We start from the raw sequence: 14855 nt of genomic DNA on the forward strand, positions 1-14855 counted from the left end.
AAAAAGAAGGCAACAAAGAGAAGAAGAAATTAGACAATAGGTATTATGTTACATAAACTGTTTAAAGATAAAGGAAAGACTTTTTTTTTCAATTCTCCCCACCATTAGAAGATGTATAATGTAGGGGTTCTGTAGCAATGGTATCTAGCTCAGGTGCCAGGCCATCTTAGGCTAAAATCTTCACTCTGTTGGGAGGCCAAGGCCGGCAGTTCACTTGACAGGAGTTTGAGACCAGCCTGGCCAACATGGTGAAACTGTGTCTCTATTAAAAATGCAAAAATTGGCCAGGCGTGGTTGTGCATGGCTATAATCCCAGCTCCTAGAGAGGCTGAGGCATGAGAATCACTTGAACCCAGGAGGCACAGGTTGCAGTGAGCTGAGCTCATGCCACTGCACTCCAGCCTGGGTGACAGAGGGAGACATGGTCTCAGAATAATAAATAAATAAATTAATTAATTAATTAATTAATTAAATAAATAACTCAATCCTCACTCTGCCACTTGCTAGGCTTCCCAGAGCCTCAATTTCTTCATTTGTAAATGGGGTGATAATAATAGTTTCTACTTTAAAGTGTTTTTTTTTTGTTGTCATTTTTGTTTTTTTTGAGATGGAGTCTCGCTCTGTTGCCCAGGCTGGAGTACAGTCGCACAATCTCGGCTCACTGCGCCCTCCGCCTCTGGAGTTCAAAAGATTCTCCTGCCTCAGCTTCTTGAGTAGCTGGGACTACAGGCATGCACCACTACACCCGGCTAATTTTTGTATTTTTAGTAGAGACAGGGTTTCACCATGTTGGCCAGGCTGGTCTCGAACTCCTGACCTCAAGTGATCTGCCCACCTTAACCTCCCAAAGTGCTGGGATTACAGGCGTCAGGCACCGTTGCTGGCCTGAAGTGTTGTTTTAAGGATTAAATGAGATAATGTACATGATGATATTTGCAAGTATTCAACAAATATTGGCCATTATTATTGTTTTTAGGTATTCTGCCATATGGTCCTTAAACATTGGTAGTCCCCTTTTTATTTCATTTCCTTGGAAGTGAAAAGACTGTAAAGGAAGAGGCATAAATCCATGAACTGAAGTTTCTTGAGAATAAGGACCGTATCTAATTTATTATTGTATTTCCAGTTTCTAGCATAGGGCTTAGCACACAGACAGTAAATATTTCTTAAGGAAGTGGAAGAACCACTAATATAAAACATAGCTTTGATTGTAAGTGTTATGGTTGAATTGTGTCCCCTCAAATTCCTATGTTGAAGTTCTAGCCCCCAGTACTTCAGAATGTGACCTTGTTTGGAAATAGAGTTATTGATATAATTAAGGTAAGGTCATGCTAGAATAGGATGGGCCCCTAATCTAATACGAATGGTGTTTTTATTAATTTTATTTATTTATTTGTTTTTGGGATGGAGTCTCACTCTGTCGCCCAGGCTGAAGTACAGTGGCGCTATCTCAGCTCACCACTACCTCTGCCTCACGGGTTCAAGCGATTCTTGTGCCCCAGCCTCCCAAGTAGCTGGGATTACAGGCATGTGCTGCCACGCCCAGCTAATTTTTGTATTTTTAGCAGAGACGGGGTTTCGCCATGTTGGTCAGGCTGGTCTCAAACTCCCAACCTCAGGTGATCCACCTGCCTCGGCCTCCCAAAGTGTTGGGATTACAGGTGTGAGCCACCGGCCTGCTGTTTTTATTAAAAGGGGAAATTTGGGGACAAACATGCACACTAGGGAGAATGCCGTGTGAAGATGGAGGCAGAAGGTAACGCATTTGCAAGCCAAGAAATGGGAAAGATTGTCAACAAAGCACAAGGAGCTAAGGGAAAGGCATGAAACAAATTCTTTCTCGCAGCCCTCAGAAGAAACAAACCCTGCCAACACCTTGATCTTGAACTTCTAGCCTCCAGAACTATGAGACAAACTATTTCTGTTGTTTAAGCCACCCAGTGTGTGATACTTTGTTATGGCAACCCTACCAAACTAAGACAGCAAGTCAGTACTGTCATCATCTTCATAGGCTGTCATTTTGACTGGTTTAAATCTAGTCTGAAAGAGAAGGTTTCATCTATATTATTTTATATAAGCAGGCATTATTCAAACCAAACAAAAGCAAGCACAAAGTGAAAATGCTCTTTGGTTAGGCACAATTCTAAAAGGTTATCTAAGTAAGTTTTTTGGGGACCAGCATCATATTACTAAGTTCTGTGCCAGGAACATGCTTAATTCCTGACATAAATGCTAAATTTGTAGCTACAGTAAGCAGACTGAGAACAACAACAGAACAGTTTTCATTGTTTAATTTTCCTCAAGTCAAAATTCTGTAACCACCTTTAATACTATTACAAAAACATTGTAACAGGTTTACAGGGCAGTTAACACAAGTAAACAAAGCTTCTGATTATGGCAGTATTTCCTTTTAATTCTTAAGAATAACAGACTATAAATGTAACAATAAACTATAAAGGGCTGGGCACGGTGGTTCACGCTTGTAATCCCAGCACTTTGGGAGACTGAGCTCAGGAGTTCAAGACCAGCTTGGCCAACATGGTGAAACCTCATCTCTACTAAAAATACAAAAATTAGCCAGGCATGGTGGCGGGCACCTGTAGTCCAGCTGCTCGGGAGGCTGAGGCAGGAGAATCGCTTGAACTCAGGAGGCAGAGGTTGCAGTGAGCCGAGATGGAGCCACTGCACTCTAGCCCGGGTGACACAGCCAGACTCCATCTTGAAAAAAAAAAACAACTATAACGAACAGACCAACTTCTTTGACTTAATCCTTTTTTGCATCGAATCGCATTTGAATTAAGCAGATGCTTGGGTAGAGCACTATATAGGTTTGACACTGATACGAAATTAGAAAAGTTAAATTATTTGCATGAATATTCTAACTTCGAGGGGCATAATGCCAAAGAGTGCCCAGCAAGTGGTTATCTATAGAAGACAGTCAATAGGTACTGAATGAATGAACGAAAAAAAATGAATGGATTAAGAGAGCAGATTACTTTAGAAAAAACTGTGTTACCTAGGAGTAATTAACAGGAATTTTTGTGGAGTATTAATTGTCCTGGAATCATGTTTGTTATTTCCATCCTTTTTAGGGCAAACTAGAAGACTCAAAGAGATAGCCAGTCAGAAAGAACATAAGAAACTTGAGAGAACATCTGGTTAGAGATGCATTACTAAATTCAGCACTAATTCTATAGAGTCTATCATCATTGAAAAATCATCAAACTGTTAATGCTAGAAAGGTAGAATATTCCAGCCCAATGCAGCCAATAGATTGCTGAAACAAACACAGTGGCACAGTGTGGCTTCCTTAATACCTAAGAGACCTGCAGAGCTAGTTAGACAATAAGTTTCTGAGATTTAAAACAAGTCTTACCATGAATAGAAACTCATAATGAATGATGGATTTCCGCGTTGTAGAACTCTTTAGCATCAGAAAAAGATTCAAAGTTTCTGAGAAGATTCACTTTGCAAATATCTTAGCACAATTACTCATTATATTAGCATTCTTGTCTATCATAGAAAAAAATGTGTTATTTAAAACCCAGAATGACTATAGCAGCTTCATTCTTCTAAGGTGGAGTGGCTGAATTCATATCAATGGGAAAATTCCTCTCTATGTTGTTTCTTTCCATTTGCAGAGGCAGGTAGAAGAAGAAGAAAACAGAGATTGAAATGTCAAAGTTTGTGTTTTTTTATTTGCTTTTTGTTTGTTTGTTTGTTTTGAGACAGAGCCTCACTCTGTCATCCAGGCTGGAATGCAGTGGCACAGTCTCAGTTCACTGCAGCCTCTGCCTCCCACATTAAAGCAATTCTCGTGCCTCAATCTCCCGAGTAGCTGGGATTACAGGCATGCGCCACCACACCTGGCTAATTTTTGTATTTTTAGTAGACATGAGGTTTCACGATGTTGGTCAAGTTGATCTCAAACTCCTGGCCTCAAATGATCTGCCCACCTTTGCCTTCCAAAGTGCTGGGATTATAGGCGTTAGCCACTGTGCCGGGTCTAAATTTCAAAGTTTCTGCCAATAATTCTGTGCCCCAGAAAAGACCCAAAGTAGATGTCCTCTAATTTAGCAGAGCATGTGATGAGTTTTCGTTTTTGTTTTTGTTTTGTTCGTTTGTTTGAGATGGAGTCTCTCTCTGCCGCCCAGGCTAGAGTGCAGTGGTGCGATCTCGGCTCACTGCAAGCTCCGCCTCCCGGGTTCACTCCGTTCTCCTGACTCAGCCTCCCGAGTAGCTGGGACTACAGGTGCCCGCCACCATGCCGGGCTAATTTTTTGTATTGTTAGCCAGGATGGTCTTGATCTCCTGACCTCGTGATCCACCCGCCTCGGCCTCCCAAAGTGCTGGGATTACAGGCGTGAGCCACTATGCCCAGCTCATGTGATGAGTTTCGATGTGCAAAAATAAACCAGAGTCCCTAAGTAGGTGGAAAACTAAATTATTTAGAAAATTAAGCAGTGGGAATTGTGTTGAAGTGCTTTTTCCTGAAGATATTAGCCTGGAGAATGAAACCAGAGATTGCTGACCACGGAAGATGACCAGTAAAAAATTCCAGTAGATGGATTTGCTGAGGATGTCAAAAACAAGAATATCTAATGATTCATTTTTAAGATGTTTCACCAGAGTAATATAAAATCTATTCCCTCAGTCTGAATCTTCAATAAAATTTAACACACACAAAGTTTAGTGTGTATTATGGGAGTAGATTTTTTTTTAAATAAATTGAGATAAAGAAGTCATGTTCCACAGCTGGATCTGCACAGTGTTCAAGAGTTCAGTATCAGGAAGTTGGATTTGGAGGAAGTCATTCTGAGGAAATTCAAAGATATATCGGGAGGATATTAGATCTTCCAACTGTGAGATGAGGGTTAACTCAGTTTTTGATATGTTCAAGGGCAGAATCTATCAATTAAGATGACTTTGGTTGCAAGTAACAGAAAACGTTAATTCAACTTGACTTAAAGAATCAGAGAGTTTATATCTACATAACAGGAAGTATGGAGGAAGGGCAGGAAATATGGAGGAAGGGTTGATTGACGTCAGGGACACAGGTTCTTTCAATATGTTCCTCTGACATTTCCAGCTAAGAGCAAAATGGCTATAGCTGTGCCTGTCAACACATCCACACAGAACATTCAGAGGAAGGAAAGAGGCCATTTACTAACATCTCCTTTTGAAAAATGTGGAAACCTTTTCAAGAAGCAACTCAACAGAGTTTCTTACACATCTAATTGGCCAGAGCTATATCATATGCCTGCCATTAAAACATTCTTTTGGCAAGAAGGATTGCTCCTATTCTGAAACACCTTAATTAGCTTAGACCAATCAGGCTTTACTTCTTAGTGTCACCTTTACTTCTTTAGTGTCACCTTTACTTCTTTAGTGTCACAAGGGGGATAAGTCGAAACCTAACAAAATCAGGGCTTTAGGTATGCAGTGTGACCTCCATTGACATTTGAGTCTCAAGGAAAACAATACATTGCAGGATGATTGTGTTAATATATATGTGAAATATTATGTATCTTAGAGGAGTTTGGGAAAGCATTTATGTAAACTACTTGGATTGGACAACTTAAAATAATATCAAGGCTAGTTTAATTAGATATAATCACAAATAATGGTTTCAGTGGGTTTTTTTCAACAGAAAACTTCTTGTACTTACATGAAAATAAGAGAAGCGGAGCCACAGAGTTGATTTTTCCCTAGTATAAAGGAGTTAGAACACATTTAAAATGTGTTCAGTTTAAGATATCACATTTTATGAAAACTGACAAAACTAGAATGTGTCAAAGAAATCATATACTATGAGGATTAGAAAAATAAGCTGGGAATGTTTAACTTGGGAAAAAAGTGTTTGGAAGAATATAACAGAATCTTCATTTGCTTGAAGAGTTGGTGTGCGGAATAGAATATAGACTTATTCTGAGTAGTTCCAAAGGTTAGAAGAAGGACAAATGTCTGGAAATTACAGTGAGATACTCTTCAGTTCAAAATAACATAGCCCTATCTAAAATAATTAAAGCTGCCCCTGAGCTTTCTCACAAAATATTGATTTCCCCATTGGAAATTTTGAAGAGGACCCTATATGGCCATCTAGCAGCAATGTTGTTGAGAGATTCTTGCTTTGGGTGGGAAACCAGACAAGGTCAAAGTGACTGTAAGCATGGTCTGCAACCTACTATGAGGTAGGTTGTGGTTAACCTATGAGATGTGATGGTTAATTTTATGTGTCATCTTGACTGAGCCATAAAGTGCCCAAATAGTTGGTTGAATATTATTCTGGGTGTGTCTGTGAGGTTAGTGCTGGATGAGATTAACATTTGAATCAGAAGATTGAATAAAGCAAGTTGTCCTATCTACTATGGGTAGCCCTTGTCCAAACAGTTGAAGGCCTGAATAGAACAAAAGACTGACCCTCCTTCAAGTGAGAAGGAACTTCTGTCTGACTGCTTTGAACTGGGACATTAATCTTTTCTTCTTCCAGTCTTGAATTGAAACATTGGCTGTTTTGGGGTCTTGAGCCAGCTGTTTTTCAGAGTGGAACTTACACCATCAGCTGTCCTGGTCCTCATGCGCTCAGGCTCAGACAAACTACACATTGGCTCTCCTGGGTCTCCAGCTCATTGCCTACAGATCTGGGGACTTCTCAGCCTCAATTATTGCATGAGCCAAGCTTTTTTCTTTCTCTCTCTGTGTTGGTTCTGTTTCTTTGCAGAACACTATGACATGGGCTGAGAACTTCTCCCAAAGCAAGTTCTTATAGGTAAACTGAGTACGTTCTCTAGATTATCCTTTTTACTTCCTGCTGGGCTTTGAGAATGACTAGAATTATGGTTCTGCTTCAATTTTTATTGTTTCATTCATCATCACAGAGTTCTTTTTCCTAGAAAATTGAAACAGGTAAGCTACAGGGTCTTTTGCCCTACCCCCAAGAATCACGGTAAACAATTTTTTTTTTTTTTTTTTTTTAGAAATTCTCTCAAGAAAACCACTTCAAAAGTCTCCTACAACTTTAAAATCTCATTATTACATTTACTTATTGCTTCCAATTGTTTTTCTTCCTTTGGGACTTCTAGCTGTACTTTTTGTGCTCAAAAAAAATAATAGATAAAGTTTAAGCACAAAGAATCAGAAGTAGACTAGAAGGAACAGTTACAGATTGTATTTTTAAACAACAATAAAATGGTTATTTTTAAATAACCATTTCAAAAATATAGAGACATTTGGGATTTTGACTTCAAGTTTCATTTAATGAAATTTAGCAAATAAAAGAATGCTAGTGTATTAAACACCTACGTGTAGTTAAATTTTTAGTTTAACATTGAGGAACCTCATGTACATTCAAAAGGAACAGATAATTCTATTCTCATTCTCTTTGACAGTGATTAGTTTGTGGCTCATAGCAAGAACAAAGGAGAAAATGAAACTATTATTCTGTGCTTTATAAATCTACTCCACCCTGATGACTTCTGCTGAGCATGGAGGTGGAACCGGGTGAATAGTGGTACACAGATAACATTCCAGTTGCTATATTTGTGCACACACACAAGGGTGTGCCCACAATTTTCTATCTAGGCTTAAGGGCAAATTAGAAGATTCCAGACTTAATACCAAAAAAGCACTATAAAAATCAAAATCCAAGATAGCATTATGCAGTACTTATGAGAAGCCATACGGAATGAACTATTGAATAAGTTAAAATCCAAATTTCATCAAATTGTATAACTGCAGAATATAATCATTTAGTAAACTGTATTGAGCTTCAAAAATATGTACTTTCTTGTTTCAGGGTGATTTGCATAGAGTTGCCTACTGTCATTATTTTAAGTTTGAGTCTTTCAGTAGAAAAATAAAATTTTTATTCCTTTCTAAAACGTTGGTATTTATACCAGTGCAAATTGACTCTAGTGGTTTGCTTTCTATCAACAATTACGTGACATATCCAATTTCTTCTCAGCCTCATGCTCTATGAAAATGTCAAGTATTCTCTGTATCATGGGCTATACTGTCTTCAATGCTTCTCTGTTATCTTCCATATCTCCAAATTATGAGGTTTACTTAATGTCATAGTCTTTCCTTTCTTTGGGATTGTCAGGATCCTCTCCTTTATTCACTGTGGTCAATAGAATAATGTTCGTTGCCCTCCCCAATGTTGTCTATGTCCTACTCCCTGGAACCTGAGACTATGTTAGATTATACAGGGAAGGAATGAATGTTGGAAATGGAATTAAGGTTGATAATCAGCTGGCTTTAAAATAGGAAGTTATCCTGGATTATCCTATAATCACAAGAATACTTAAAAGCGGAAGAGGGAATTGGAGAACCAGAGAAATGGCAGCATGGGAAGGGCTCGGCCTGGTATTGCTGGGTTTGAGGGTGAAGGAAGGAGGCCATGAGCCAAAGAAATCAGGCAGCCTCTAGGCTACACCCTGCTGACACTGATCTGAGCCCAGTAAGATTCATGTTGGACTTTTGAATTCAATAAAGAACTCTAAGATAATACACTTTTTGTTGTTTTAAGCCATTAAGTTTGTGGTAATTGATCACAGCAGCAATAGAAAACTAATATATTTGGTTTTTGTTGTTATTGTTTGTTTGCTTTTCAAGATGTAGTCTCACTCTGTTGCCCAGGCTGGAGTGCAATGACGCAACCTTGGCTCACTGAGATCTCTGCCTCCCGGGTTCAAGCAATTCTCCTGCCTCAGCCTCCCGAGTAGCTGGGACTATAGGCGCATGCCACCATGCCTGGCTAATTTTTGTATTTTTAGTGGAGACGGGGTTTTACCATGTTCACCAGGTTGGTCCCAAACTCCTGACCTCATGTGATCCACCTGCCTCGGCCTCCCAAAGTGTTGGGATTACAGGAGTGAGCCAGGGCGCCTGGACCTAATATATTTGTTTTGTTTTTGGCCTTTCCTCTGCACTGATTCCTTTTCTGTTGAAATCCTTAATAGCCTTCAGGCCAAATCCAAGGATCATAGAACATGTTCACCCTCCCTTGACTCCTTTATTTCTGTCAAAAAAAATTAATTAAGGAAACTACTGAATAACCCTGAAATCAACAAAGGTGCCATTGTTATAAAGGTATGCAACTTTTAAAAATTGACTTCTTAGAAACAAGGACATAAGTGAAATGCCATTTGCCTATAGTTCTAAAGCCTTTCAATAATTTCTTTAATGCCTGTAAAGTATTCAGCACAGTACCCTAAGGAAGTTAAAAATTGGGACAATACATATGGCAAAGTTCTTGGGAATTCACAGACGGCACCTGCGTTGATCAAGTGACTGCTGACAAGAGAAGACATAGGGATTGAGAGATACAGGAAGTGAAGAGCAGATGGAGCAGGAGATAGAGAAAGTTTAAGGGATGATTTCTGAGAAAGAAGAAAAAGAAAAGGATAGAAAACAAAGAGAGGAAGAGAATGTGCAAAGATAAGATCTCTCAGGAGATCTGGTCACTTGACCATAATAACCACCGAACAAGTATTTACAGAATGACCGATTTGAGGGACTGTGATTTCTTCCAAGAGGAAAGCCAGGAAATTAGCTAATTCTATTTAACATACATTTTAGACATGATTAGAGTCTAAACAAAATTTTACATTTTCTAGGATTTCATTCTATATTACAGAAGTTTATTAATTATGTATGAATTCTCAGTAACTACTGATAAGGGATCTACCAATGCTTTCCTTCAGAAAGCATTCAGATTTGGAGTGTAAACAAATGCTTTTAATTACTCTTTCACTCATTACATAAAAGACTTTGGGCTTGTAACTGAAGAAGTTATATAATTAAAACAACCAATACTCATTCTGACTATTACTTGATTGTCAGAAATACTAAGTCAGTGTTCATTTTATACCAAAGTCAAGCCTGACATGAGCTTAATAATTAAGTCAGATTTAAAAATCCTTCCCATCACTGTAGAACATATAGACAATTTCAGTCCAGTATGTCAGAAATCTCACTTTCAGAAAAGCTGTCACCTTTTCTATGTACTCCGGCCCTCCAGCCCCTTTAATGCGCTATCCAAGAAAGCAGTGAAGAAGAATCACAGGATCTAATTGTGCTGTAGAGGGGGAGAATAACCAGGCCAGAGATCGGGAGGACTGGAAGCCCCCAGGGGAAGAGCTGCGGGAAAAGGGAGACCCCACAGATAATGTGATGAAATATTTGGAAAGCATTAGGAACATCTGGGTAGAAAATTAGATAAGTGAAACAATAAGGCAGATACCAAAGCCAAACAAAAACCTTTAAAAGGAAATGCAGTCATACTTCTCTATTAAGCCGTGGAGTGAATCATATTTACATCACTATCATGTGGGAACACTGGTTATTATTTTATCAGAAAGTAATGATGTTATCAAACTGGGAGAATGGGGAAAGTTGGGGGGGTTGTAACAGAGACAAATCTTCGTTATACGTTTATCAGAAAATAATGATGTTATCGAATTGGGAGAATGGGGAAACTTGTGGGGACAGTGATAACAGAGCCAAATCTCTGTCTGTCCAATTGTCTATCAAAACAGGAAATCAACGGATTGGAGCCTACTGGGCTTGAGAGGCCCGCTGAGGAGCCCGGAGGTTGAGATGCAACTACGGCCGCACTCCCTCCGGGTCGCCGGCCACATGGCGAGCGGGGCGACGCGGAAGCAGCCCACGGAGCTAGAGCTCGAGGCGACGCTGCTGAGCCCGGTTCCCCAAAGCGGCCGCGCCACTCCCCGCTTCCCTGCCCGGCTCCGGGCCCCAGGCCCGTCGCTTCAGACGCAGACCCCACCGCGACACTGCAGCAGCCTGCCCCGCCTGGCCACCAGAGGCACCTTCCAACTCCGAAGCACATTTTTCAACACATAATAGAATCATTATCAGAGGTGGACACATTTAGAAGTTGTTCTTAATCAGAAGGCAGCTTGTGCTTAGGAAAACCAGCCTCAGTCCTCAGCACTCAGCACCCAGTGCTCCAGGTTTCTCCTGAGTGAAGATGGACCAGCCCACCTTGGCCCTCCGGCAAGCTGTAACAATATGTACACGTCTGTTTAACTATGAAGAGAAGATTTGGGAGGAGTATGAGCAAATCCTCAATACCAAACTAGCAGAGCAACACGAGTCGTTTGTGAAATTCACACATGATCAGATTATGCGACCATGTGGGACAAGCCCAACAAACTATGTGTCTTGAAGCTTTTTGTTGCAGATCTTGGTATCAGGTTTGACCTCAAGGCATGGTTGCTATACATTTTTTGCAACTGTTTGATATCACATTTCAGCTCCAATTTTGCATCCTGAGAACATTCCAACGTTTCTGCAGGTCCATTTTATACGACTTGAAAGACCTTAAAGCTTTCTTGTTGCCATAAGTATGTCTTTCTCTTCTGTTCATCCAATAAATAGCCATACCCTACTGTGACAGATTTTTCCAAACAAAAACCTGGAGCAGCAGTTTAGCAAAACACGCCTTCAGCAGCACTCAACAAATGGAGTTTCCCCAAGCACAGTTCTGTAAGAGAAATGTGTGTGAGAGTGTATGTCTTAAGTGTATTTCAGATTATGGTTTGTTTGTATTGTGCAGATTTTTTTGATCTTGGGCATTCTGGCTGTGGATTTGATGCAGAAAATTATGGTTAAAAACATTTGGTCTACAGAAAAACTTTAATTTTTTGTGACTATATAAATTGTAACAGTGGATTGTTTTATGTGTAGGTATTATTAATACAGGGACTGTTTCCAGGCGCAAAATAGGAATCATAAATCAGGATGCAGCCTGGGTACATAGGCTCATATCTGTAATCCCAGCACTTTGGGAGGAGGCCAAGCTGGGCGGATCACTTGAGGGGAGTTAGAGACCAGCCTGGCCAACATGGAGAAACTCTGTCTATACTAAAAATACAGAAGTTAGCTGGACATGGTGGCAAGTGCCTGTAATCCCAACTTCTTGGGAGACTGAGGCAGGAGAATCACTTGAACCAGGGAGGCAGAGGTTGCAGTGAGCCCATATTGTGCCACTGCACTCCAGCCTGGGTGACAGAGTAAGACCCCATCTCAAAAAAAAAAAAAAAAAAAGAAAGAAAGAAAAAGTGAGGACGGCCATTGCCTGTGGTTATGGCAATACAGTGAAAGTCTGTTGTCTTAGATATACAAATACATAGTGAGAAATTAGAACAAACTGGAGATCGGCGTTTGACACATGGACTCTGCCTAGCTGTGTTAGAAAAATATTTCTAACCAAGCCTTAAAATTCCCAAATGGAGTTGGTGCTTACCTCATTCACACAATCAAAGAGTTCACTGGGTCCTGAACCTCTAAAGGGAAAAGGTCTCCCCTGGAGCAGGAGTATCAGGGTTTGCTCGGGGGCATAACATAGGTGAGTGCTGGGCTGAGACAGGCTCCACTGACACTGCTAGTTGCAGGAGCACTTTACCTTTGTATCAGTTATTAAAAACAAAATTTGAATCCTTTGGTCAGGTTCCCCGAAATTATTTTGAGGTAGCCATGTTTAAGTGCTTGAGCTTTTGTGTTGGCAACCCCCTGCCCAAGGTTGCTAATAGGGTATTCTGCCCCTTGTTTCCATGGCTGAGGCACAGAAAGTAGCCTCTTTTGTGAGGAGTTGGGAGTTAAGTGTACATTTATTTTTTTACCGTGATTTGTTCAGGACCACATTTTACAAGATACCTTGTTTTCTTTATTATTGTTTCTGGAAAGTCCTATTCATATTAATTTATTTGAATATAGAACATAGTTTTTTTTTTTTTTAATGAGGGCTTATGTTGAAAAATTCTGAGCTTAATTCAAATGTATGTCAATACCTTTCCACATAAGGTAATAGTCAAAGACAGATGTTCTGATCAAATGGCTTAGAAATAGTCCTGGAATACTCATATTCAAAGATCCCTTATTAATGAATGTCTTTAACTTAAATCTACCCAATAATTGCAACATGGGTCTTTGTACATTTTCATTATATGGTATTAACAAGCTTCATTGCAAACAAATAAATTACTTAAGTTATTTGTTTACCTTGCCTTCTTAAAAAAACAGGAAGTCAACAGATAACTTCTAAAATTGATAAAATAGGCTGGGTGTCACGGTGCATCCCTGCAGTCCCAGTGCTGTGGGAGTTCAAGGTAGGTGGATTGCTTGAACCCAGGAGTTTGAGACCAGCCTGGGCAACATGGCTAAACTTCGTCTCTACAAAAAGTACAAAAAATTACCCAGATGTGGTGGTGTGTACCGGCAGTTCCAGGTACTTGGGAGGCTAAGATGGGAGGACTGCTTGAGTCCGGGAGGTGGAGGTTGCAGTGAGCCAAGATGGCAACACTACACTCCATCCTGGGCAACAGAGACCGACCCTGTCTCAAAAATAAAATAAAACTGGTAAAATAAGAAATGACCATGTAAGCCTATTATTGAGAAGGATGAAGATAAATACTAGAAGAAACAGATACAAAAGCCAAAAATTCTTGCCTTGGCGAGAGGCATTTTTCAATATTATTTGATTTTTTAATTTATGTGCATCAATGCTGAACAATGAATACCCTCACCTAAAGACGTTTATGTCCTAAACCCCAGAACTTGTGAATATATTACTTTAAAGGCAAAAGGATTTGGCACATGTGATTAAGTTAAGGATTTTGAGATGGGGAAATTCTCCCGGATCATTTGGTAAACTCAACGTAATCACAAGAGACCTTCTATGAGGCAGACAGGACAGTCAGAGTTGGAAAGGAGATACGATGATGGAAGCAGAAGACGGAGTGATGAGACTGCTGGCTTTGGAGATGGAAGAGGGCCACAAGTCAAGGACTGCGCAGCCTCTAGAAGCTGGAAGAAGCGAAGAATAGTATTCTCCCCTAGAGCAGTGGTCCCCAACCTTTTTGGCATCAGGAACTGGTTTTGTGGAAGACAATTTTTCCATGGACGGGTGGCTAGCGGGGATAGTTTTGGGATGAAACTGTTCCGCCTTAGATCATCAGGCATTAATTAGTTACATTCTCACAAGGAGTGCACAACTTAGATCCCTCACATGCCCAGTTCACAATAGGGTTTTGCTCCTATGAAAATCTAATGCCACTGCTAAACTGATGGAAGGTGGAGCTCAGGTGGTAATCCTGGCTAGCCCACTGCTCACTTCCTGCTGTACCACCTGGTTCCTAACAGGCCATAGACTTGTACGGGTTCATGGCCCAGGGGGTTGGGGACCCCTGCCCTAGAGCCTTCAGAAGGAACACAGTCATGCCAATCCATTTTAGACTTCGACCTCTAGAGCTGTAAAATAAAACTTTTTTTGTTGTTGTTTTAAACCACTAAATTTGTGTTAATCTGCTATAGCAGCAATAGGTGACATATTTAGGAAATAAAACCACCAGTTGTAGAATGTTAAATAAGAAAAATAAAACATGGTAAGACATGAATTATAGAAAACATGCCATCTGCTGACAGAGTAATTCAAAATGAAGGAATAATCTGAATTAGAAAGGGATGACAATTTCAATATATTCATCATGGTTTTGTGAATACTCATGATGCATTAGGACAAAGTTAGGTAACTTAGTTAGTCCCTTGTGAGTCAATCCGTAGCTACATTCTAGTATTATTTACCACATGTACTTTTTCTTATTCCCACCTCCCTTTTCTTCTTTCCCATTCCTCTGTGTATCATCTCTGTTCCTGTCACCGATATTCTGTTGGGGTAGCCACCTGGCTCACATTACAATGATTCTGTCATATCCTGGAATTGTCCCTGTATCAGTTAGAGCTCTCCAGACACAGATACATAGATATAGCTATAGCTATAGCTGTCTAGATTTATTTTAATGAATTGATTCACATAATTGTGGAGACTGGCAAAT

The 14855-nt window shown here is 40.0% G+C and overlaps 1 protein-coding gene across 1 annotated transcript in view; it reads left to right on the plus strand.

Annotated features, from left to right (window-relative positions):
- YAE1 (YAE1 maturation factor of ABCE1) overlaps positions 1–11867 on the plus strand; it is a 47231-nt gene extending 35364 nt beyond the window's left edge. The window contains 2 exon segments of the mRNA XM_017956764.3: positions 10539–10763; positions 10765–11867. Coding sequence (XP_017812253.1) covers positions 10539–10763; positions 10765–10894 — 355 coding nt within the window. The 3' untranslated portion in view covers positions 10895–11867.
- The last annotated feature ends 2988 nt before the right edge of the window (positions 11868–14855 follow it).

Source organism: Papio anubis, chromosome 4 (assembly GCF_008728515.1).
Source record: "Papio anubis isolate 15944 chromosome 4, Panubis1.0, whole genome shotgun sequence".
Classification (NCBI taxonomy): Eukaryota; Metazoa; Chordata; class Mammalia; order Primates; family Cercopithecidae; genus Papio; species Papio anubis.